This window comes from Equus quagga, chromosome 1 (assembly GCF_021613505.1).
Source record: "Equus quagga isolate Etosha38 chromosome 1, UCLA_HA_Equagga_1.0, whole genome shotgun sequence".
NCBI classification, from domain to species: domain Eukaryota; kingdom Metazoa; phylum Chordata; class Mammalia; order Perissodactyla; family Equidae; genus Equus; species Equus quagga.
Genome location: NC_060267.1, coordinates 53,097,076 through 53,123,752, shown reverse-complemented (window position 1 = coordinate 53,123,752; position 26,677 = coordinate 53,097,076). Strand labels below are relative to the sequence as shown.

Sequence of the window (26,677 nt, the reverse complement as noted above, 5' to 3'; positions counted from 1 at the left end):
TTGCCATTTTAGTTCCCGCAAGAAATCCTCTTTCTTTTAGCATTTTGTGATTTTTTTAAATAGATTTTGCTAGAAATGCAGGGAGTGTTGAGGAAGGGTCATTCTTTTCCTATTCTTGGATAAAACAGTTCTACCCGCGGCCAGGCTCCTTGGTTTGTGTGTGTATTTGCCTTTTGAAATCTCTCAGCACTTGTTAGGATCTGTCTTTCTCTGACAATAGATCTTGGAAGCATCAGAGCTGCGTGGAGAGTTTTAGTCTGACATCTAGAGGCCACGGCAGTGATGGCGTGCTTGGATGTGTATAAATGGAGATGGAGTGTTGGGGCTGATAGACAAGAAGGGGAAGCCAGCATTTGTGGAGCACCCTGTGTATTTCTGGCACTGTGTGTTCACTGCGTGAACTGCCTGGGTTCAGAATCCAGCTCTATCATTTGCTAGCTGGTAAACGTGGGCAAGTTACTTAAATGGGGATAATAATACCTACATGGTGAGGGTGAAATTCATGAAAAATATTAGGATAGTATGTGGCACAAAGCAAGTCAGCAGAAACTTCATGTCTCTGTGTGTGTGTCAGAGAGAAAGAGAGAATGGGAAAGCATTTGGCAAGTGGGAGTAAACTGAGAGAGTAAAATGTGAAAACTTGGGGTCAAGGATAATAGTTAACATTATTTCATAAAGGACAATGCTGGCTTCTATGTTTTCACTTGAATTTAATGTTTCTTGTGCCAACGATTAATTTTTGTTCCCTAAATTCCTGTGGAGTGGAAATCTCCATCAACTAGCAAAATTGAAATAATGTTGCATTTGGATTTTTAAATGTTTGACTGCAGAAAATAAAATCTGAAAAAAAATTAGATGTAACCTCCACGTGATTCTGGGAATGAATGAGGAGACATGGAGGAGGGTAACGGAAGAAAAGATTTACTTCAAGTTCATAATTGTAGAAGCTGCGGGTTACCATACTTGTTATGCCGTTCGTCCTGACAATCCACATGGTGGGTGCGCCCTTTTGCGGATGAGCAAGCTGAGGTTCAGCGAGTGGAGTGTTTTGCCCCTCGTCGCCAGGTGTGCAGTGATAGAGTCAGGATTTGAACACAGGCCACTCCGACTTGAGAACCTGGCTGTTTTTCACTCTACTGTCTGGGTTGTGGAGGTGCTGAGGGAGGGGAATCTGTGGGTTCAAAAGAGGAGGAAGGAATGAAAAACATTTGAAAGTCTGCTAAGGGGACTGACCCCTCGGGTGGCTGACTGAACCAGCAGGGCGTAAGTTGCTCACCCTCATCCCAATGAGTGCAGTAGGTTGCTAGTCACCACTGATGGGCTAATGATCTCCCGGAAACTGCAGCTCACTTGGGCAACTATGGAGAGAAGACACTGGAGCCATTATATCCCTCTAATGTTGTTAGATGGTTCTATCTTCTTTTGAGATAAAGACCATATTTTTAAGCCAAATATTAGAATGTGTGGTCTGACAATTATGTTTGTACTCATCAGGATGACAAGGAGGAATGTTTACAATTAGATCATAAGTCATGGTATCTCTTGGTCAAAAATTACCTGTATTAGTTATCCACTGCTGTGTAAGAAAATTATGACTTAGTGGCTTAAAGCAGGACACATTTATTATCTGACAGTTTCTGTGGGTCAGGAGTCCATGCCTCGCTTAGCTGGGTCCTCTGTAAGGCTGCAGTCAAGGTTTTGGCCAGGGTTTTGTTCTCATCTAGGATTGACTGGGAAAGGATCTGCTTCCAAGCTCATGTGGTTGTTGACAGCATTCCGTCCCTTGAAATCGTCCAAACTGAAGAAGCATTCAAGTATTTTCTGGCTATCAGTTGGAAGCTGCCCTTACTTTCTTGGCACGTGGCCCTCTCCACGTGGTGGCTCACAACATGGTGGTTTCCTTCTTCAAAGCCAGTGGGAGAGAAGGTCTCCTAGCAAGATGGACCTGCCTTCTTGTGTGATGTAATCACACTCGTGTAATCGTGTACATATTCCTACCTCTGTCATACTCTGTTGGTTAGGAGATTACAAGCCCCCACTCAAGGGGAGGGGATTCAGGAAGGGTGTGAACACTAGGGGCGGGGGCCACCTGAGAATCTGTTGACCACATTGCCTTACATCCAGCATGCAGGACAGAGAGAGTCATGGGAAGCCAGGTCCAGCGAGAGTGGCTCAGGGCATGGTGCGTCTCAGGACTTGGCACTTTCTTTGGTGATAAAGGAGCAGGGGCAACCCCTCCTTTATCTGTTCAGGAGGACTTCTTGAAGGAGGTACGATTTCTGGAACTGTCTGAATGACAGGAAAGAAGCAGTCTGGTAAACTTCCATGGAAAGTTATTTTAAATAAGTAGATTGGGAGGCAGCATAGAGATGGGAGTGGGAGGACTGAATTTACACTCTTTAAAAAATGGTTCCAGGGGCCAGCCCAGTGATGTAGTGGTTAAGTTCACACACTCCACTTTGGCAGCCTGGCGTTCACTGGTTTGGATCCCAGCTGCGGACCTACACACCACTCACCAAGCCATGTTGTGGTGACATCCCATATACAAAATAGAGGAAGGTTGGCACAGATGTTAGCTCAAGGCCAATCTTCCTCACGAAAAAAAAAAGGGTTCCAAAATGTGGTCCCTGTGAGTCAACAAGTTATGCAACTTATTGGCCATGGGGTCCAGCCTGCCCAGATGATTTTTTTTCTTCTCTTGCAGGTGTGGCAGTGTGGAGGGAGAATCGAGGTCTTGCCCTGCTCCCGGATTGCTCACCTAGAGAGACACCACAAGCCGTATGCCTTGGATCTGAGTCTTGTCTTGAAGCGCAATGCTCTGCGAGTGGCCGAAATCTGGATGGATGAGTACAAAGACATGGTCTACCTCGCCTGGAACATACCTCTCCAGGTTTGTCATGGCAATGAACAGAAGCGGAGAAGAACAAAGGAGGAAGAGGCGGTGGGAATGGTGGTAAATGGGAGGGGGTAGGGCAAAGTGCCCTCCCAGCCCTGAAGAGTTAGGGCAAAGTCCTGATGGTGTAATGGTAATGACACTTAGCATTCATGTAGCAGTACTGTGTTCCAGGCACTCACTAATCATTACAACGTACCTACAGGGTAAGTTTTATTTTTATTATTCTAAGTTTACCAAAGAAGAAACAGAAGCACAGAAAGGAACTTGTTTTAAGGTAATAAGGTAGTAAGCACCAAAGATAAGATTCAAAGCAAAGAATCTTCTAGATTCCATGTTTTTCATTCATCTTCTATACTGGGAGATTCCTTGCAGGGCACGGTTGGACATCAGGAATTTGCTATCTTACGAGGATATATATAAAGTAGAGGAAGATGGGCACAGATGTTAGCTCAGGGCCAGTCTTCCTCAGAAAAAAGAAGAGGATTGGCAGCAGTTAGCTCAGGGCTAATCTTCCTCAAAAAAAAAAAAAGAAAAAGAGGATGTAAACATGGCAGGCAGGATGTGGGATGGTGGGAGCAGGGAGCATAATCCTATTGGATGCACATGAATGAGGATGACCTTCTTGGCTAAGCCCACATCTTTTGTCCCAGCTGCCCGAGGTGGCGTGATACACTGTCTTCTGTTCCTGAGCTGTGGCTTTCGGCTCAAGCATTCTTTCACTTTGATTCCACACAAATATCACTTCTAGAAAATCTCCTTTGACCTTCATATGTTGCTGCCAGAATATTCTTTTTGAAAGCCTTTTCTAGCCATCATGAGGAGTATTTTGGGCCTTGTTGGTGGAAATATTATCTCAAACAGGAGCAGTCTGCACCAGTTTGCTAAAGACAAGAAATAAACCTGAGTGACACCACGAGGCAGGCCCTGCAAGTGCCTTTGAAACCAGCAGAGATTTCTAGGGTCAAGCTTTTTCCACTTTCCCTGGAAAACTGGAAATTATCAAAGTTACCTCACAGGCTCTCAGGAAAATCCTCAGTCCACTCATGCATCACCCATAGCCTTTGGTGGAGTCAAGGACGGCCCAGAAATGCTCCATGTTTTGTTTACAGAAGTCTGGAATCGATTATGGAGACATTTCTTCCAGAATGGCCCTCCGGGAGAAACTGAAATGTCAAACTTTTGACTGGTATCTGAAAAATGTTTACCCAGTCCTGAAGCCCATCCACAGCATTGTGGGCTACGGAAGAGTACGTATTATGAAATTGTGATTTTAAATGTTTGACTGTAAAAGTCAGTGAGACCTGAATCACATGACTGCCCAGGCAAGGGTTTCCAAACCCGTCCTGCCCAGGATTCCCTTGCTACCCCCAACTTCTTCCTCAGCTTATTGCCCTTGGACTCTCTTGGTTTCCTCTTGTCTCCTGCTCCCCAGGCCCCCTCTCTTTTCCTTCTCTCTGCCTCTAGCTCCATATTGCGCACTGCAGCCCTTGGTCTGACCCTCTCAGTTTCTCAACCAACCAAGGCGTTGGGCCTTGCCCACCTGAACGCGGGCATAGGTGCCCCTGCTCTGTCGGTGCTGCAATGGTCTGAGGGGGTGAGTGTTCCCAGGAAGTGGGCATCACAGCGGTGCCTCACTTCAGCGTTTGTCTAGTGTTTGGAACAAGGCAGCCAGGATCCCAACCTCCTGCTCCCTTGTGGCTGGTAATTTCTGCAGTCCTTGGAATACTGGGGAAAATACAGGGCCTGGGGAGGCTTGAGGGCCCTCTTTCTCTGCCTCTTTCCAACAGTGTTGTCATCTGTTTTGCCCCTTCAGATGAAAAACCCATTGGATGAAAATGTGTGCTTGGATCAGGGACCTACTTCAGGCAACACGCCCACCATGTTTTACTGTCATGAATACAGTACACAGGTATCTTCCACAATCTTCTCCACTCCAACAGATGGAGCCTGTCGTGGCTCAGCCCCTGGCAACTGCTGCCAGATTTAGACTCAGCGTTAGATGATGTGGAGGCAGGAGCTGGGCATCCTGGGTCATGGGTAAGGATGAAACCCAAACCTGTACTTGTAACTAAGCACTTCGATGTTCATTCAAAAAATCATGGCATGATAGTTCCATTTCAGGTACTGGGTGGCTGGGTAGAAAGGCTATGCTCTGTTGTATTCATTCACCATGATAATATTTTCATTGACAATAACCTCCAATCCTTTCCTTTCCCCCTCCTCCCACTGCCCCCTCCATCCTTCCTTTGCCCCTTGTACGCCTGGAATGTGGGGAGGTGACATTACCTGTGGCTTCTTCTGTAGAGAAGGAAACAGGGCTAGAGAAGAGAGAGGCTAAATGGAAGTCTCTCTATGGGATAAAAGAGATCTGGCACCGCTGGAGGGTGCAACCAAGGGACTCTTTTTCCCTGAGAATATTCACATCCATCATGTTACTCTGCATGCTGCCCCCGCAGGAACCTTTTGAGGTATGCAGGATAGATAGCATTTCCACTTGACAAATGGAGAAACAGATACAAAACCAACCTACTTGCCCAAGATCACTGAGCAAGGCAGTGTCAGGGGGAGATTTGAGAGGTTTCCTGACGACAAACCCATAGCTGGGGTCTACAGTGACAGCTTCTGAAGTTCAGCTGTGTTTTCTTCTTTTTTTCAAAGATAAACTCCCTCATTGTGCACGTTGGAGCCCTTGTATGGAAGGAAGCAGGATAGCGCCCCCTCCTCACGCCTAGTCTTCTTCCTAGAATCAACTGGGGGTTGGGGAGAAGGAAGCAGAGGTGACTCCTCATTACCCAGGAAAGTTCAATGCTCCCCAGGGCAGCTGAGTATCCAGAGGCCCCGACGGCAGTCTCCAAGCCCTCTATAAGGTCAAGGGCCTCCCCACTGACTGTGTCTATGGCAGGTCCCTTTGCTCTCTTTTAGAATGTCTACTACCACCTAACTGGGGAATTCTATGTGGGACCACTGATGGCAGAAGTAGGTGTTGATGACCACTGCCTGACAGACCCCGGCTATGGGGAGGAGCCTGTGTTAAACCCGTGTTCCAAGGCAGCTGAAAATAGACTGCACATATACTGGGATTTTAAGCCGGTAAGTCACATGTGGTTTTAAAGGACAGATATATTCAAATATAGTCTGAGAGGTTCGGATTTGATTTGACAGGGTTTTGGAAAGATTAATTTTGTGGCAGTATGCAGGAAAAAGACTGGAAACAGGGAACTGAGCATGAACCACCGAATCTGTTGACTAAGGTGGGGTGGTTAAGAGGAAGAAATATTGGAATCTGTTATAGTTGAACAGTTAAGGGTTTGAGTTCATATCCTAGCTCAGTTATCTTTAGCAATTTTCTTACCGTCTCAGACTCAGTGTCCTCGTCTGTAAAGTGGAGATGACGTCATCTACTTTAGGAGTCTGTGGGAAGGATTAAATGAGATACCGTGTGTAAAGCATTTAGCATGGTGCCTGGCACATGGAAAATGTTCAATAAACATTAGCCTTTGCAATTAGCTTTATTATTAATGATAATCAGAGAGTCTGGAGGGCTGGGCTAAAATTTGACAGGGACTAATGTAAAAGCCCTGACTTTAACTTCAACATCAATTGACTAAGTGTAGGGTGGAGGGAACATGGCAGAATTCTTGCGACAATGACATGAGGGATTTGGCTGACCACAGTCTATGTGTGAATTTACGGTAGAGGGGGCTGCCTTCTTCAGCCACGTTGGCAGGAATGAGATGTCCTCACAGAGGGAGGTGATGCTGTGCCTCATGTGAACGCATCTCTGAGCATGTTGGTACTGCGTGGGTTCAGGAGCCACATTTTGAGAGACGTGGCCCATCTGGCTCAGTAAGTCCTAACTTAAAGCTACTAATCCCTTTGAGAATCTGCTCCTAGCTATGGACCCTTTCCAGAAAAACATATATATGCACCATTTTGCTTACAATTTCAGAGAGTTTTTGGATCCTAGATTAAGTCTCTTTGAGCTAGACGATATCAGGGAGAAGACGACGGCTAAGTCCTGTCTTCCTGCTCTGAGCTCCAGCTCTAGGGAGCCACGTGTGATTCCAGGAAAGGTCACATTCCCTCTTGTCTGGGTTGTCCCCTCTCCTCCCACCTCTTTGCCAGGCCAACCGCAAAGTGTTGCTCTGGCCTCAGACATTGTCTTCTTTGAGAAGCCATCTCTGACTCCATAGGACTAGGATGGGTGATTCTTCCGTGTGTTCTCGGGTCCCTCTTACAGGCCTTGTCTCACTCTCTCTTCTAACTGCCTCCTCTCTTGCTGCTTTTCCTCACCAGACTGTGCGCTGAAGGGCAGGCTCTGGGTTTAGTTGGTTGTTTTCTCTCTGGCATCTAGCACGGTACCCGGAAGATTGCAGACCTGGAGGTCTACCTGGAGCTCTAGCTTGGAGAGGTGAACCTAGAGAAAAGATGATGCTGTCTTCATGAGGAGGAGAAAGTAGACTTCTTCAGTGTCTACAGGAGGGCGGAACTGAGACTGTGGTTAGAGATCAAGAAGGCAGAGTTTGACTTAACGTAAGGGGCAGGGGGGGATTCTCCAGTAATTTAACAGCTTACGTCCTACAGAATAGGCTGCCCAGCAAGGCGGTGAGCTCACTGTCAATCGTAGTCACCAAGCACAGTGTATTTGAGCATCTGACAGGCCTAGTGTGCTAAATGTGAGTTTTTGACATCCTTAGGGGTGTCTTTTGTGTATAGAAAATACAATTACAGGTTTACTTTGGTTTAGAAAAATTAATATCCAATTTATTAAAGTTAAATTAAAGAACTCTAGTTTTTTTAAGCTTTTATGTTCAGCTTACAAATCTCTCTTTTTTTTTTTTTTTAAGGATTGGCACCTGGGCTAACAACTGTTGCCAATCTTTTTTTTTTTCCTGCTTTTTCTCCCCAAACCCCCCTGTACACAGTTGCATATCTTAGTCGCTGGTCCTTCTAGTTGTGGGATGTGGGATGCCACCTCGATGTGGCCTGACAAGCGGTGCCATGTCCGCGCCCAGGATCTGAACCCTGGGCAGCTGCAGCCGAGCGCATGAACTTAACCACTCGGCCACGGAGCCAGCCCCCCAAATCTTATTTTATTTATAAACCTAGCAAGTTTTAACAGTCATTCTTTTTGTTTTCAATCTGTATGATTTTGTCTGTTTTGCTTTTTTAAATTTGCTTGTTGCTTTGTTACATTGGCTAGAATTTCTAGTATTACACTGAATAAGTGTGGTGAGAGTGGGCATCCTTGCTTTGTTCCCAAATGTAGGAGGAAAGCATTGAATCTTCCACAATTCAGGCTAACATTAGCTGTAGATTTTTTTGTAGGTGCTTTTTATCAAACTGGAGTAATTTCCCTGTATTTCTACCTTGCTAAGTTTTTTTTTTTTATCATGAATATTAGTTGGATTTTGTCAAATACTTTTTCTGTGTCAATTGATATGTTCATGTTTTTTCTTCTTTGGCTTGTTGGTATGATGGATGACACTGATTAATTTTCAAATGTTGAACCAGTCTTGTATCCTGGGAATAAATCGCACTTAGTTGTGGTGTGTACTTCTTTTCATACTTTGTTGGATTTGGTTTCCTAGCATTTTGTTGAAGATTTTTGTGTCTAAGTTCATTAGAGATAATGGCCTGTGGGATTTTTTTTTGTTTTTGGTACTGTCTTTGGTTTTAGTATCAGGGTAATATTGGCCCATAAAGTGAGTTGGGAAGTGTTCCCTCTTCCTCTTGATAAATTTGTCCTGTTGACAAAAATTGCAGAATAGACCAATTTCTGGACAAAGCACTTTCTGGAAGAGATTTTCTAGAAGAGATTGTCTTAAATTGATGTTAACCTTTCTTTAAATACTTCGCATAATTCTCCAGTAAAACCACATGGGTGTGGAGATTTCTTTTTCAGGAGCTTTTAAATCATGAATTGAAATATTTTTTAATGGTACAGGACTATTTAGAGTATTCATTTAGTTGATTATGCCGATTGTATTTTGGTGATTTATGGTTTTTAAGGAATTAGTCCATTTCATCAAACTTATGAGTACAAAGTTATTTGTAGTCTTTTATGTATGTATGTATGTATTTATATTGAGATATAATTGATGTATTATGTTAGTAGTGATGTATACATAATATACATAATTTATGTATATATTGCAAAATGATCACCACAATAAGTCTAGCTAACATCCGTCACCACACATAGTTACAAAAAAATTTTTTTTCTTGTGCTGAGAACTTTTAAGATCTACTTTCTTAGCAACTTTAAAGAGGGTTTTACAAGTTAAGAAATTTCCTCAAACATTACAGACTGTATTTATAAATTTCCTTTCTTAAGCACTCAATTTTCTGACTTTAAATTGAATGATTCTTAGGTTCTCTTAAATGTTTCAAAAGTGTTTAGAATCTAGTAAAATTTTGACATAAAATCACAAATTTAATTATTCAATTACACATTTTTAAATTGGTGTCACAAAGCTAGTCCGTAAGACAATTTTTCTGCAACATAGCAATACTTAAAAATAGTCAATAAACACAGAATCTTTAACAAATACTACGTGTTTGATTCTCTGAACATCTATACTTTACCCTAAATCTCCTGGGAATGAAAGCTACTACTTACGCTAAAGAAACAATTATGACATCTCAAACATTTTGAAGGTTGGCTTTCCAGGAGAATTCTGGAAGGTCACTTTCTCGGGCGCCTCAAGCTGCTGGCAGAGGATGGATTTTGGCAGGTGTGAGAGCTCGAGCTGCAGGACACCAGCGGAATCGTGCCCACCACTCTGATGTCCAGGCTGGGTCTTTTTGTGTCACTATGTCAAGAACTCCAAAAGTTAGTGAAGGAGGTGGTCATGTAGCTTATGGTGTCCTGCCTGATTTTAAGTCAGTTTTAAGTGAACTGAGTCTATCCAAGCCTTTCATATCCATCTTATCTCTTAGGACCACAGTTCTTTCAGATATGAAAATGATGTTCGATTGAATGTTGGGTCCCTTTGATGCTCTATTTACTTTGCAGACACAACTCACACATTCACTCTACTAAAAAGTTACCAAAGGTATTTTCCAGAATTGAGAGACAAGTAAGACTAGGTAATCCCTTTCTTTTCTTCCAATTTCATGATCAATTTTTTGAGTCAACCAGAGGAGCTTATGACCCCTGAAGACCATAAGAGAGACAATACCAGTGACTGAGAAGGGACCCAATTGAAGAGATAAGACCTGTTGGAGACATCTGGATTTTGAGATGAGGAGCATAAAGCTGAAGGCAGAAACTGCAGCCTTGCGAGACGTTTGGTCCTGTCCAAAACATCCACGAATGTATTTGGTCCATGCCAAATGGTTTTGAACAGGATCAAATATCAAGGACCTTTTGGCGTGGACCCAACGTCTCCGTGGATGTTTTGGAGAGGACCAAATATGAGCAGATATTGAGGGCTTTTTCATGTGAATCAAATGTCTTATGGACGTTTGGGACAGGACCAAATGTCTGCTAATTGATATGCAGCTGAAATAAAGGAGAGTTTGGGTGGAGGTCATCTTTTGGAAGTCTTCCAGATGGAGTGACGGCTCAGGACACAAAGAGCATCTCTGGGAGAGAGAGTGAGAAGGGGAGGAGCGCTCACAGTGAGGGCTCCAGAAGGGAAGAGGAAGACGCCGCTGAGGAAGCACTCTCACACGCTGCTGGCGGGCAGAGTTCCAGAAAGTAATTCAGCTCTCTGTAGGAAAATCCCGGATCCTCATCAAAACCCCAAAACTGACGATGCCCCCTTCTAAGGCACTAATTCCCTTTTAAGACAATATCTTAATTTAAGAAATAATATAGAATGTAGGTCAAGATTAATATAGAAAATATCTTAATATTTATCACAACAAAATATTAGGAAAAATTAAATGTCCAACGGTAGGAGAGATTTTTGTCCATCCCTTGACCTGAACACTATATAGCCCTTCAAATTATATTCTCAAAAAGTATATTTTCAAAAAACTAATGAAATTGGAAAATGCACAAGATATAATGTTAAATTTAAAAAGCAAGATATAAAAACTGTATGGACAATGTTATCACATTGTAAGTACTTCTAATTTTTAAAGTGTTTTCCAAGTTAAAAAAAATGAGCACGTATTCCTTTTATAAAAGAGAAAAAGAAACAGAAACAAAAATTCCTTAGAAACTGCTAGATAACATCTCCCAAATAAAAACCAAACCAAAAACATATAAGATCCAGATGAGCACAATGTAAAAGAAACGGGAGAAGGGCCTGAAGAGGTCTTAAGGAATACTGCCAGCGCATACGTCACACAGAAGCAGAGAGAGAATCGACTACCCAAAAGGCCACAATAAATTATGAGAGCCAAGATTTATTGAGTACATATATGTACCAGGCACTTGGTTAAATATTATCTAATTTAGTCCTTATGTAAATCTTATAAGAGGGGTATTATCATTAGCTACTTCACCTTTGAAGTAACTAAAGCACAGAGAAGTCAAATAATACTCCCAAGGTCACACAGCATAGTAAATGTCCAGAATTCGAACACAGAATCGTATCCACTGTTTGTTATTACCTCGCTGCTTGAGAAGTTTGATTCTGAAAGGGAGAAAAACACTGAATGTTGGTTGAAAAGAAGAGTTAAGGGTTTTGCCCCCTCTAATATTGGGACATTTGGATACATTTAAAGTTAAAAGAAAAGGAATCTGCCAAGAGGGAGAGCTAAAAGAAGGATATTAGACAGGCATAGTGTTTCTTGGCATCGCGGTGGCTGCGCTCAGAGCACAGGGGTTGCTGGCAGTAGAGACAAGCTCAGGGCAGCCCCTTTGAGACCATGCATACGCATCGCCCTGAGGATTGCTCGTGGCATTCGGGTGGGGGGCTAGATTGACCGGAAGCATGGTCCTCTTGACCAAGTGAGAAACGAAAGCATTGAGCGACAGCGAGCGTCCAGGGTGGGGTCGGCGGTGAAGCTGCTGAGGCGGCCTGCGGAGGGGCCTGAGGCCGGCCGGCTGGGCGGACCCTCTCCAGGAGAGCTCTGGTCTGCAGGCGGGGCGAGAGGCGCCGCGGGGGTGACAGGAGGAGTTCAAGAAGCGGGAGACCCGCCCTGAGTGGCCGACGACGCTGCGCGGCCACACCCGGGGAGGGGGGGACGGTGTGGCCAGGGCCGGGCGAATTTGGGGGAGCATGGCGCTGGGGGCAGTTTGCGAGTGGACGAGATGGGAGGCGGGCGGGATGGTTAGAGGGGAGCAGGGATTTGCATGTAGCACTGCAGCCCGCGTGATGTGCAAACGCTCGGAGGAACTGAGAGGTCAGGGCTTCTCTTTAGAGCCCCCAGGGGAGGCCGTGAACTCTGAGGATAATAGCAGAGGCCCGGCTGGATGAAGGGAAAAATCTTCGTGCAGGCACTCAAATCCATCAGGTGAGTGATCCTGCAAAGGGGTAGAGAGGGGTGAGGGGCGTGGGAGGGCGGGCAGAGGACAGGGCGGGGACAGATGGCGTGATCTTCAGTTGTTGAGCCGAGGAGACAAGGAGGAAAAACTCTTCTTTTCAACCAACATTCAGTGTTTTTCTCCCTTTCGGAATCAAACTTCTCACCTCCAGCCCCCCTGAGCTCTTTGCTCCTTCTTCCCCCGTTAGAATGGGGAGCGGCAGAGACGAACGCATGTGTACTGCACATCCTTCACGTCAGCACAAGATGCTCAATAAACATCAACCCACATTTTAACCCTAATATTGACTCCAAACCTATTTTATGGATGAGAAAATTGAGGCTTAAGTTAGGTGGTTTGCCCAAGGCCTCTCTGTGGTGGAGCAGGGATTCAACCCAGACTCTTTAGCTCTAAAGCCCGTAATAGTCCCAATGTAAGCCTTGGTGGAGCCCCCATTGCAGGAGAGGCAGGAGCTGCCCTGCGCGGGGGAGAAACAGGCTGGACCTTCCCAGGCAGTCCCGCAACAGAGACGCACTGAGGAGCGAGGGGGAGTCCTGATGGGTTTCATGGGCTCGGGGGTGAAGACGCAGAAAGGAAAGTCAAGTGGAGAAGGGCCATGGTTCTTCAAGATGCATCATGTCTTGCCACTCAGTACTGACCAGGTGCTTCAGGAGAGGCGGCTGATAGCGTGGGAACCCAGCACAGCATCGCTTCCTCCCAGATCTGCTGTTAGTTTGCTGTGGGGCTGGGCAGGGCAGGCACTGCGTGATCTAATTTACCCTTTGCCTCGTTTTCTCCTCTGGTTGACTTGCAGAGGATGGAGGGCCCCGGCAAGCGTGTCTCAGCACAGCAGAGCGAGTAGGAGCAGGGAAGGTGAGATGCACTACGAGGGCATTTCAGTACCTTGACTCTGTCTCTCCTCCCACCCAGGGAAGAGCTGTCATAAACAGAGCCACTAAACGATGTCTGGAGATGAAGCAGGACACCTCAGGCGTCTATGGGCTTGTGCTGCGGACCTGCACCACACAAGTGTGGACAATACAGTACACTGTCCGACACTGGGGGTCAGACTAACATCTGCGATCCTCAGAGAGCCTGGATTTGGGACACCAGTTCTTGCCACAGGAATGGGCTCTGTTCTCAATGCTGCTTAAAGTGGGAGAAGGTGAGAGAAAGAAAAGATGCCTGTGTGTGTTTGCTGTGACTTCAGCCTGCAACACACAGGATGTGGGGAGGTGAGGTCTGTGCCTGGTCAGGTCGTCCCCGCTGGGGAGGGGTCAGATGCCTCACCCCCAGCTTCCCTTGGAGGGTCATGGTATACGTCAAATGCCGTTCTTGGAAATTCCTTGAAATAAACGCCATCATCTTGCTGTTACGTGGGGAGAGAACTAGAAGGATGGAAGTTTATCTTTAACTTCTACCAACGCTGTTTAGTCTCATTCCTGACGACTACCGTTGCCATCTGCCCCACACCTCCTCCCTCAGCTCATCTGCTCGGAGAATCTTCAGACTGCCTGGGGCTGCTCCACGGAAAAGGCTGGGTCATCAGCAGCCCGGCAGCATGACAACCATTAGGAGGCACCAATTCTCTGGCAGCGTGTTGCTGCTTCTACTTCCTCTTTTCTGGACTGTCTTGAAAGATGCAGCAATAGACAAGTAATTTTAAAAAATCCCTCCCTTCCTCCCCCCACAGCAATTTTATTTGGATTACCCAGTCTCTCCCGAAGAGATTCCAGAGGCCGAGGGTGGGAGAGAACGCACCTCTGCTGATCGCAGCTCTGCACAGAGCTTAGAGAGTGGGAGAAAAGTCCAGATGCGGCGGAATCTTTCTCTAAGTAGCTTATAACATTTAATAGACTTGATTACCTATTTCCTTCTGCTATCCCTGCAAATTATGGAGAAAATGAGGCTTGAAACAGAAGGGCATCACTTACTGGGACACAAAGAAGGGATTCTAGGCAAAAACTTAAAACCACAGCCCTAACTGCTGTCCACTAGACAAATCCTTTCCCCTAGCTGGTGAGTTGGGAAGATATGTCTAGGGCTGCCAGTTTTGACAAGGTCATGGAGGTTGGTGGGCGTGGGCACTACGGCGGGAGAGGAGGAGGGATGGCCCTGTGTGTGTGTGTGTGTGTGTGTGTGTGTGGTGGGCTCACCCTTCAAGTATGTGCTCACAGGGCCCCTTCTCCAGATGGCTACTTTTTCCTCTTAATCTCACATCAGGGCTACTTGGGTTTAATTCTGGGAATCGTTAGGGTTCCTTCAGGCACCAGGCAGGCAAGACACTGATAACTTATCACAGAATTAAGTTGCCTAAGAATTTTTGAAATAAGCATTTAGGAGTGTGCAAGTCATAAGTATACAGCTTGATAAAATCTTCACAGTGACCACATCCATATCAAGAACTAAAACGTTACCACAGATAAGAGTTTATGATGAGAAAATTAAGGAACAGGATAAATGTTAAGCAGATGTATAACTAACTTTTAGCTTCTGCCTGGCAAATTGAAGGGAAAATGCGATTCATAGCAAAGTTTTTTAAAAAGCGTATACTCAATGGAAAAATGGGCAAAAGACACAATATCCTTCAACATATGAAAAGATATTTAACCTCACTCATAGAGAAATGCAAATTAAAATTGTACAAAGATCATTTTTCCCATAAACTGCTGAGAATTAAAAAGTATGCCAGTACATTCTGCTGGCAAAGTTGTGGGAAACAGGCACTCTTGCACTTTGATGGTGGGGATGCAAACAGGTCTAAATTACTTCTGGAGGGATTTTTGGCAATATCTAAAAATACTATATGTACACTTTCTATTCGTGCCAGTAATTTCACCTCTAGGAATTTATACTTCCCCAAAATAAGAAAATACTATGTACAAAGTAATTATTTGCAATATTGATTGTAATTGTAAGATATTGGAAACAAAGTGTACCCTCAGACATCAGAGAGTGCCTGAATGCATCCACACAGTGGAGTACTACGCAGCTATAAAAAAGAATGAGGAGCATTTCTTTGAACTGATATGGAGTGGTTTCCAGTGTGGAAAAAGGAAAACAGCATCTATGGTATGTAACTTTTAGGTAAGAAATGAGGGGAAAATATATATGTATCTATTCATTTCTGCAAAATGGCACATAAGGATAAACCAGAAACTAATGAGATTGGTTACCAATAGATGTTAGTGGTGGGGACTAGGGTACAAAGGATTGGGGATAGTAACAGGATAGAAGTGATGCAGCGGGACGTCTCTGAAAATATACATTTTTTTCTATAATTTAAGCTTTTGGAACCATGTCATATTTCACATGCTCAACACGTAAATACAGAAAACCAAGAAGGATAGAGGGAAACTCAAAATAGAGTCCAAACAAAAGCAAGTGACCTAACTATATTTCTCTGTTTTAGATGAATGCACACTCACTCTGAGCACAGTCAGCATCCAGCATTCAGACCTTGGTTTGTAAATATTTTCCATTAAAAAGAATTAGGGATCCTCGGAGAAAGAGCTGATTTTAAGGCTGAGGGGCTGGCACATTTTTCTATGCTGGAAAATAAAGAACTGCTCAAAGAATTATAGCATGTCATAAACTACAGCAGCCAGGTTCAAAGGGCTCCCACTGGCCAATTCTAGGACAATTTGAACATTAAAATAAATAATGATTTCATTATATGCATTATAAGTCATAAAATAAAATAAGAATCTGTGAGTCCATACCAATAAATGAATTGATGGATAGATGAATGAATAGACAGGTAGAGAGAAGGGAAAGCTCTTTTTCATAGTAGAATGCCAACTGAAAAATGCAGGAAGAATTATGGAATTAGAAAGTTATTCAGCATATTCAACATAGTTAAAATTGTTTCAGGCAGGAATCATCAATGGATGTTAAAACTAATGGCTGATGCGAAACAGGGTGTACTCATAGCATCACAATAACTCCCAGAAGATATTTATTAACTACAAAGGGAAAATGTAGTTTCATGGTGGAGAAAACTGGCAGATAACATCCTAACCAGTGATGAACATTAACATCACCAGTTACTGGACAATTGGACATCACGTGCCTCCTGATATGACACACTGAGAAGAATACATCGTTGCTACAGTGTTCCTGCCCCAAATACAGAACCTGAGTCTATAATCTTGAGCAAACATCAATTAAACCCAAATTGAGGGGCACTCTTCGAAATAGAATGGTCTGTATGCTTCAAGAATGTCAAAGTCATAAAAGACAAAGAAGTGACTGAGGAACTGCCCCAGACTAAAGGAGACTAGAGACACGACAGCTAAGTGCAGTGGGTGAGCCCGGTTTGGAATCTAGCCCTGAGGGGAAGTTTTTTTCCTTTGGTTATTAAGGACAGCAGGGGACAACTGTAGAAATTTAAATAAGGTTTGTTGATTAGACAATAGGACTGTATCAATGTTATTTTTCTGATTTTGATCATTGTAGTCTGGATATATAAGAATATGAGAATGTCCTTGATTTTACAAAATACACACTGGGTGGAGTGGGGGATGGGACATTATCTCTGAGATTAGATAGATAGGTAAGTAGATAGAAAGATAGGTAGATAGATGGACAGACATGGACAGACAGAGCAGTGGATGGATGGATGGACAGATGGGCGAACAGAGACAGACGGATGGAGCAGACAGGTGGATGGAGCAGGAAATGGTAAAACAAATGTGGTGAAGTGACTCTGGCTGAAGGGTGAAGGGTATACAAGGATTCTCTGTACTGTGTTTGCAACTTTTCTGGAAGTCTGAGACTGTATCAAAATAAAAAGATTTAAAACAAGATCAAACAAAAAATGCCTGTCTAGATGTACATTAATATCTCTTCCTGCTAAACAGCAGCCATCAGCACTAGCTACTTAATCTAAGCTGGTGTTCCTTACTCTTTAAGAAACCTGTGGTTCCCTCCCAGTCATGGTTAGGATGGCAGAAAGCGCCTCGGGCTCGCCCTTTTCCCCAGAGGTACTAAGCTTCCTCCAGCTGCTCTGATCTGCAGGGCGGCCTGTTAGTTGTGACAAGGAAGGTGTCGATGTGCTTCCTTGGCCCTGAAACCACCCATCCCTTACCTGCCTGTTACTTGTCCAAAGTGCAAAGTGGCATTCTGCTTCTCTGGTCGCTGTCCTCTTGCACCCTGCCCTGGGCAGGACAGGAGAAGGTCCTCTCGGCGACTGACTTTAGTCCAGTCAGGAAACGGTTCCCTTGGTAACCAAGTTAACTGCTCACTGACTCCTCTCTCTCTCATTTTTTGGAACATTGCAGATCTACTGTAAGTTGAAGTTACCTTGTAAACAACAGCGAATATGACAAGCATTAACTAGTCAATGATCTTGGAGAACAAGGGGTTGTAAAACGCCAACAGAGAAGTAATTCTGTGTTTGCCCCCATGAGTTGAATATCTGGGACCATGGTCCTGCCAGTTCCTTCCCTCTGCTCACATGGTGAGAATCCCTGGGGTGTCTCCCAGTGTCCATTTCTCTCCCTATCCCACATTACCTCTGGGTTTCCTGATGGCCATCCCTGATTTGCTCCTTCTGGGGCCAGGAGGAGAAGCCATGCCTACAAGCAGCCTGAGACCCCCCACTTCTCTCCTCTCATTGGCCCTGAAGGGGCAGGCTAGTTTCCTCTTTTCATGGCACCCGTCCAGAGCTAAAGTTACCGTTGGCTCTGCTTGGTTCCCCCAAGTTCCCACAGAAACCCCAGGATCCAGCTTGTATCCTCTCCTTATTGCAGCTGCTTCTCTAGGATTCTGGCACTTTTCCAGAGGGAGATGGGCCTAGAGACCGGGGTGATGCCATCATGTCCCTGGTTGTCCCTTTTCTCCAGCCCCAAGCATCATCCACACCAGGCTAGAGCAGCCCGATGCTACCTTTAGGGTGAGGAACTTCCTCATTTGTGCAAAATTTAAGAGAGGAAGGGCTGAGGGCTGTGTCATAACAAATTGAGATTCTAGCTGTTTAAAAGTTAATCTCTTATAGAGTCCCTTTATTGTACTTGTAATCCATTTTTACAGTAAGAATTGTGCTTTTAGCTAATTTTCTAATTCTGAGGAAATTTGTAGATCATTTTATAGAGATTAAGTGAAATAGAGTTAGGCCAGTACTGTCAGGTGAGTAGTTATCGCTGGAATTGGTGGATAAAATCAACCTCTCATGACTTTAAGTTGTTAACTTACAATTTTAACAAACACACTTTTCTCCTGCAAACATTTTAACAAGTGTAGTTTCAGGGAGTAAACTTGTCTCCAGGTCACAAGTCTACTATCCTTGGAACTAAAAAACACAAATCTCTCAATGTTACTGGAAAGCTGTTTGGCCTCCTTAGCAAAAAGACCTAGGCAGAAACTCAACTTTATGACAACAAGAGGAGAAATACGTATAGCTTCAACCTTCATTGATGAAAAACAGATGTGTCGATATTCCCTAATATTTTCCTTCTCTCTCTCTCTTGTCTTCTCCAAGCGCCTTGTCAATCTTCCTCCACTCTCTAAAGGTTCTTCGTTAACTACTGAGTGAGGCTGTTGGCTTCTGCTTCCAATACATTCTCTAGCCAAGGCTGGAGTGAAGGAGATGAGTTGATGCTCTCCTGATCGCACAGGTGCTTTGGGCTGGCTGTAGCCCCAGGTCCCCGATATTCCTCCTGCATCAAGCTCCCTGCTGCTCCTTCCAGAGCGCCGGCGGGGGGCCTTCCCCACGGGCCTGCAGCACATCTTGACGGGTGTTTCATAGGAGAACTCCTTCCCAGCATTGCTGGGGAAATTTCTGTGTTTTTACAAATTCAAATTCCAAGAAAAATTACTTGAAAAATGAGGAAAACGGGAAAAGTTCTATAATTCTGTGAGAATTAAAGCTTTGCAAGTAACACAGAGATGTTACTGGTTTGAAGGAATCCACTGATGTCCAATGAAATGCAAGAACAGGAAACGGACACACACAGAGAGTACGAGGTTGAGGGTGATATTTTCTAAAACTAGGAGAGGAACCTGCAGAAAAATGGCAGTCACACTCTACTCAGTCGGTCATGCATATAGCAACAGCTGTGTTGTAAGTGTGTATTTGTGACTTTTCCTCTCCTGGTGAGCAATTGTTGCAAATAAAAAATACATATTAAGTTTTTATGTCTAGTGTACTTTATACAAATCTTATGAATGGTGTTCCAAAAAGTAACAAGTTTTGGGAGCAAAGTAAGTCCTTAAATTGACAATTTCAACATATGATTCTGACTAGTGCTGTTAATCTAATTAACCTCTTAACAGGAGAGCCAAATATTACGTTATTTGAATACTAGACAGTAACGTTTGCTGGCATTTTCTAGTGTTTGAATATTTGCTATAGACTAGAGTTTTTCTAAGTATTGTTGTTGTCATTACATGCCGTCAAGTTAGCTCTGACTTCTGGCGAGCTTATGAACGAGTGATGTCCACAGTGCCCTGTCGTCAGCAGCCCTGCTCAGCTCCTGGGGACTCATGCCCGTGGCTTCCTCTGTGGAGTCAGTCCATCTCACATTTGCTCTTCCTCTTTTCCTGCTGCCTCTACTTTGCCCAGCATTATTGTCTTTTCCAGAGAATCCTGCCGTCTCATGTTGTGTCCAAAGTAGACAGCTTCAGTGTTATCATTTTTGCCTCCAGTGGCAGTTGAGGCGTAATTTGCTCTGGGACCCAGTCGTTCGTCTTCCTGGCAGTCCAGGGCATCTGCAGAGCTCTCCTCCAGCACCACATTTCAAATGGATACACTGTTTTCCTCTCAGCCTTCTTCACTGTCCAGCTTTCACACCCGTACACAGTGATTGGGAATACGAGGTGTGGACAACCTTGGCTTTGGTCTCTAATGACCCTTCCTTACACTCGATGATCTTTCCTAATTCTTTATTGCGGCCCTTTCGAGTGTCAATCTTCTCTTGATTTTTTGGCTGCAGTCTCCATTTAAATTCATGACTGAACCAAGGCGAACAAAGTCTTTAACAGTTTCCGTGTCTTCCTTGTCTACGTTAAGCTGCGTAGTTCTGTGGTCGTGATCTTCATCTTCTTGATGTTCAAATGCAGGCCTGCTTTGGCTCTCTCTTCTTTCACTTTCATCAGAAGTCATTTCAAGTCATTGCTACTTGCTGCCAGTAAGATGATGTCATTGCATATTTTAGATTGTTGATTATGTCTTTTGCCAATTTCCAATTTCCGCTCCTTCATCTGAGTCTAGCCCCGTTTTTCGTATGCTATGTTCTGCGTAGAGATTAAACAGATGGGGGAATAAAATGCACCCTTCTCTGACACCTTTGCCTCTAGGAATCCATCTGTCTCTCCATAGCCTGTCCTGACAGTGGCTTCTTGTCCATAGTACAGGTTAGGCATCAGGACAGTCAAGTGCTGAGGCACGCCCCTTCCTTTCAGAGCAGCCCAGAGCTTTTCATTATCCACACAGTCAAGGGCTTTCCTGTCGTCTGTGAAGCATGGACTAACCTTCTGAAACCCTTGGGAGCGCTCCAGCAGCCAAGGAGTAACCACAGTTAGGCGTCGTGTGCCTCTCCCTTGTTGAAATCCAGCTTGGACAAAAGGCACTTCTTGCTCCATCTGAGGTCAAAGCCTTTGCAGCACCTCGAGCATCACTTTTCTTGCACAGGAAGTCAGAGCGATGGCCCCATGGCTGCTGCACTCCTTCGCATCTCCTTTCCTGGGGATCAGGATGTATACTGAGCGTTTCCAGTCTGTTGGCCATTGTTTTGTTTTCTGTATTTCTTGGCATATTCTTGTTAGCACTGTGACAGATTCAGTCTCTGTGACTTGACATAATTCTATCAACATCCCATCTACCCTGGTGACTTATTTCTTCCCAGTGCTTTCAGGGCAGCTTTCCCTTCACTTTCTAGAATTACGGGTTCTTCCTCAGAGGAGTCTTATTCAAAGGCATCTGTCATCCATCGTGCCTTCTGTATAGACCTTCAGGACAGGGTTTCCACCTTCCCCTGTTTTCTCCTGATCAGGTAGTCTGCTTCCCTCTTGGCCGTTCAGCATTCGCCTTTGACTTCTTGAATCTTCTGAAAGAGACCTCTCGTTCTTCCTCTTGTTTTCTTCCATCCCTTTGCGTCGGCCATTATAGTGGTTTTCTTTATCTCCATGTAACAGGTGCTGAAAAACTGTGTTCAGGATTCTAACCCTGCCTTTGTCACCTTTTACTTTTGCTTCTTGCCTCTCCTAAGAATTTTTAGTGTTCCTTCTGTCATCGATCTCAATTTTTCTTTTCTTTTTACTCCGGGGGTTGCCTTTTCATGTTCTTCCTTAATGACATTTCTGGTTTCAGTCCGTAGTTCTTTTGGTTCTCGGTTAATGAAGTCTCACAGTGCCAATCTGTTTTCATGTGAACTTTAAATTCATCAGGAGTGTTGTTTACGTGAGATTTTGGCACTACAGTTCTTGTGCTCTCCTTCAGCTTTACACTGATGTTTGAAATGAACAGTTCGTAGTCAGTACCGTAATCTGCTCCCGGTCTTGTTTTGGCAGAGAGAATATAGCTTCTCCAGCTCCTGCTTCCAGTTATGGTCTATATTGGTATCTGGTGAAATCTATGTAGACAGTCTTCTGTTTGAAGCATGAATTTGCAATGGACAGATTGTTGGCCTTGCAGAAATCCATGAGCTGGTCTCCTGCTTCATTTCTGACCCCTCGTCCAAATTTTCCAATGACGTTTGATTCTGCTTTATTTCCTACTTTTGTGTTCCAGTCACTTACAATTATCAACATGTCTTGTTTGGATGTATGATCAATTTCTTCCTGGATACTTGCATAAAAACTTTCAGTTTCATCTTCTCCAGCATCTGTAGTTGGAGCATAGACTTGGATGATGGTTATGTTAATAGGTTTTCCCAGAAGCCTGATTGATACTGTTTGGTCAGACCTTGCATCATAGCCCCTGACTGAATTATTATATATTGTATAATATCATATAGTGTAGCCTGAGCTACATCATGCCTCAGCAATAGAGCCACTCTGTTTCTTCTGAGTTTGTCATTTCCAAAGTTTGTCATTGTCTGACAGTGTCCCATTTCCGTCCATTTTAGTTCACTAACGCCAAGCACTGCAATGTTGAAACGTCCCCTGTCTTGCCTTACAATTTCCAGTTTACCTTGGCTCGTGCTTCTCACAGTCCCCGTTCCCGTGGTGTGTGTGGTACAGCACCCGACTTTCCTTTCATCCTTGTGCACTCCAGCCGCCAGGCGTCCTTCCGGCTTGAGTCTGGTCGCATCGTTAGCAGCAGTGCCAGTCATACCTGTTCTTTGCTCTTCCCCAGGAACAGTTTGAGTGCCCTCAGGCCTGGGGGGCTGATCTTCCAGCTCCATCTTGTACGTCAGTTTGGACTGTCTCATCTTAGGGTTTCAAGGTAAAAAAAAAAAAAAGTTTAAAAGAAAGAGAAAAAGAAAAAAAAGGAACACACTGCAGTGGCTTTTGGTTTTTGTTCCTGAATCCCAAAGACAATATCTGTGGGGAAACCATTGGGAATATGTCCTAACATTGTTGAAACCTCCTGGTGGTCTCCCTCGGTGTATTGCTCCGGGTTTCCATTAAACGATCAATCAGACAGATTTCTTCCAGGTTTTCTTTTTTAAAATTTTGTTCTTTTTCTATTTTTTTGGAAGTTTTTTTTTAAAATCACTTTATTGAGGTATAATTGACATGTGAAAAGCTGCACATTATTAACATGCACAACTTGATGAGTCTGGGGATAAGCTTATTTTTGTGAAACCATTACAACCATCAAAGTTGTAGGGACAGGCATTACCCTCTAAGTTCTCTCTTGCTCCCTTTATTATTATTAATTTTTGTAGTAAGCAAACTTCTTGTAGGTTTACCTCTGAGCCAGCTTTTAACTATACAATATAGCATTGTTACCTAAAGGCACTATGCTGTATTGTTCAAGAACTTACTCATCTTCATAACTAAAACTTGTACCCTTTGACCATCACCTCCCCATTTCTCCCTCCCCTGACTCCTGGCAAACACTGTTCTACTCTCTGCTTCTGTGAGTTTCACTATTTTTAGATTCCACATATAAGTGAGATCACACAGTATTTGCTTTTCTGTCTGGCTTATTTCACTTAGCATAATGTTCTCTAGTGGGAAGAAGGACCTGGCCACCCACTTCTGAAAACGTTGGCCATGAAAACCCTATGAACAGCAGTGGAGCATTTTCTGATACAGCACCAGAAGGTGAGAGGATGATGCGAAAAGACCAGGCAGGGTTCTGCTGTGCTGTGCACAGGATCGCTGGGAGTGGGAATCGACTGGACGTACCAACCACAAGATGTTCCCCAGCTCCATCCATGTCATCACAAATTTTCCAAGTATCATTTAAAAACGAAAAATAGCCTTTAACAAAATGAGTTCCCAGGCAGTCTTTTCTTCTTGTGTCTGTGTGTGCACGTGCCACGTTGGCTGTGAGAGCTGTGGCTGGGTGGACAGCAGCCCAGACAGTGTCTGGTGGGACCCTACGGGGTGGGACACAGGGGTTCTCACGATTGTGACAATCTTCAACAATTAGTTCCCAGGGACTTTTTAATCTTCAGGAGCTTCTCTCCAGGGCCAGAGAGTTCTGCTGCTGATGGGTTTACTGAAGTAGGGGTGGAGAACAGGTACTTCCCCACTTTCCTCTGATCCATGGAGGAAAAGCTAGGACTGTGGGTGCAATAACAATGGGAATGAAAGGAATCAAGAGTAGCTCAAACCTCTAGCACCATAATCCGTTGAACCTCTTTCTTTCCAAAGTCCCTACTCCAGCCCTGTGGTGCGGTCCCCTCCCTGCCTGCTGGAATCTTCCCTCCCAGATCACCACAGGGTGCAGGGAGTTGCAGCTTCTGCGGTACAGAAGCTTTGCGCAGAGGTGCTCTGCATTCTCAGCCTTGGGTCCTACCACTCTCACGTGGGTTTCTCCTCCCCAGTTGGAGCCCAACGCTGGGTGCTGGGCATGGCTGCTGCTCTGGGGGCTGGTGACCTGCCAGTCTTTGCTTTGCCCCCCTGGGCTGGAATACTTTGCTCCCAAGTTGCCCAGCATGGATTAGGGTACAGGGGAGGTGGACCGAGGGGCAGAAAAGCACTGGCTTGGCGGCAACAGGGCTGGTGGCTGCAAGGCCAGTTTGGGTGATGGAGGACACTGCAGGATGGGTGTGGCTGCGGTGCCCAGCAGTGTCAGCAGTGGGACCCACGTGCCCTAGGACTGAGTCCATAGGACAGCAGCTCCTGCCGGGTGACAGAAGGGGCAGCGTGCACAGGGGATGATTCTGGCCTCTAACAGCTGCTGCAGGAGGGCCCCATGGTGCCGGGTAGCCCTCTGGAAACTCTGTCAATTGTGGTAGATGCTCAGTGTGAAAATGTTGATGGGTAAGGCAGGGATGGCTGTGAAAAAGCCCGGAGAAGAGGCCTCTGTCTGTGGCTGCCACTGCTTTCATTCCCCTCCCTGAGGAAGAGCTCTGGCTTTCTCACTGTGCCTGAGGCTTCCTTTTCTCTATCCTCAGATGTTAGGACCTGTGCCTCCGGGATTAACTCAGCTCCAGTGGAGCCGGCACTGGCTGCTATTGATCAATGAGATAAGCTCCTCTTGCACTTCTTTCTGTTCAGTCAGCAGTGAGCAATAGGAGGTCTTTACTGATGAACACTGCCTAATGGACTTGTCATCATGGACAGGCTGTTTTCTAAGGAGGGTTCTTCTTTGGGGTCCTACCGTAGGCCTAAGGATCCTGAGAAGAGCTCTATAAAGGGAGTAAGGTCCCCACCTATGAGACTCCATTTTCTTCCTTGAACTCTTTGGGAGCAGGGAAGATTTCTTAAGACTCTGATAAGAAACATCCTTAAAAAGTGAAGGCATCTTTTCTACTTCACTCCCACTGGTGTAAACTGTTTGTAGCCAGGTTGAGATAGAGAGAGAGAGAGAGAGAGAGAGAGAGGATTCAGCTGTCAGCTGTTCTGGGCTGGGTCCAGAGCCTGGGCAGAAGCAGTTCCACTGATGGTACCCAACTCTGCTCTCCTAGTGAGAATCAATGGTCAACGTGGCAGACCCCTGGCCATCTTGAGCTTTTCCAAATATTCTGTTTATACACAGAGGGGTTTGGAAAAATAAAAGCAGTCTAGGACCAGTTCCATCCAAAAGGCAAGGAAGGGAGGTTCTTAGGAGAGCAGCCAAGATGCCTGCGGGAGGGTAGCTGTGGTTGGGTTGGGCCTCTTTAGGCAAATAGACCAGTTGGCTGGTCACTCCCTGAACTCAATATGGTAGAATAAACAGGCAACTGTTCTGAAAGCCAGCTTGCCCTGGCCCTGGGCTGGAGCGGCTGGCAAATCCAGTAGTGGAGAGACTGCATCTCAGACGTGATTTGAATAAGTGCACCCAGCTGAGCTCTTTGTCAGCTCTCTTGTCTGTCTCTATTCCATCCCTAGATGCTTTTGGGTCCAGAAAAGATCAAAGTTTCTGGCTCTTCTTGGCCAGAGGCCTCCGAGAGAGAGATTTGTAGGAGTCTTTTCATTATGGGCTCCCTGTTACTGGAATTTGAAAATCTAGCTGTGAACACTTATTCCAGGCCAACTGTTGGCACCAATGTTATAACAAGGATCAATTTCTAACCGCGACCCCCTCCCCCCCTGTCCCGCTTCAGGTCAAATATGGAAAAACTCCACTTGGCAGAGCTTTTCCTTGAAATAGCAACAAGAAGAGAGACAAATACCCCAAGTTTTGAAAAAGAAAAGTTTATAGTGAGTCAGGGATTCTCATAATGTTATTTTCATAAGTAATACCTTCAACTCTGTCACCATACTCCTGATGTTTGTGATTATAAATGGGCCTCTGGACTGGGGATGCAAGTCAATTCTAAAACCACAGCTGGAATTTAAAAAAACAGTACATTAAAATACACATAGCCAGAGAGAGAGAGTTTAATTAAATCCATGAGTCAGAGAATGGAGAGGCCAAGGTCAATGAGCTCCTGCAGGTGGCGCTGGGGACACGGCTCTGCTCACCTTGAGACCGGCTGTTTTCTCTCTCTGGTCCGGAGGGGACCTCGTGATGCAGGGTTTTTCTTTGGAGAGTATATGTCCTCGCAGAAAGGAAACCTGTTTCGTCTCTTTCTGATACACATTCTCTTGCTTTCTATGACAGGGGTTAGAGAAAAGAGGGAAAGGACCATTTGAAGCTCTCTTCACTGTTGCCTTATGAGACTTTGTAGCTGCCAGATGTGTGATCTACACACACCGAGGTGATGCAGACTTAGTCCTGCTCCTCTGGTTTTCAACCATTTTCCCGCCCTCCCCACCTTCGGTCCTAACTTTCACTTCTACTTGTCTGATGCTTGGTCGAATCAAGTTGAATG

The 26,677-nt window shown here is 44.8% G+C and overlaps 1 protein-coding gene across 7 annotated transcripts in view; it reads left to right on the top strand.

The window, feature by feature from the left end:
* Nucleotides 1-26,677, top strand: part of GALNT8 (polypeptide N-acetylgalactosaminyltransferase 8) — a 62,599-nt gene that overhangs the window by 30,446 nt on the left and 5,476 nt on the right. For 2 of the 7 annotated variants that reach the window (XM_046681403.1, XM_046681393.1), the window contains exons 7-11: nt 2,705-2,890; nt 4,006-4,143; nt 4,710-4,805; nt 5,819-5,986; nt 13,251-17,118. In XM_046681403.1, the coding sequence (XP_046537359.1) occupies nt 2,705-2,890; nt 4,006-4,143; nt 4,710-4,805; nt 5,819-5,986; nt 13,251-13,394 (732 nt within the window). In that variant the 3' untranslated portion in view covers nt 13,395-17,118. Of the gene's footprint in view, nt 1-2,704; nt 2,891-4,005; nt 4,144-4,709; nt 4,806-5,818; nt 5,987-7,250; nt 7,694-13,134; nt 13,223-13,250; nt 17,119-26,677 lie in introns of those variants that run through there. The other 5 variants (XM_046681430.1, XM_046681421.1, XM_046681412.1 and 2 more) reach the window with 5 other exon arrangements.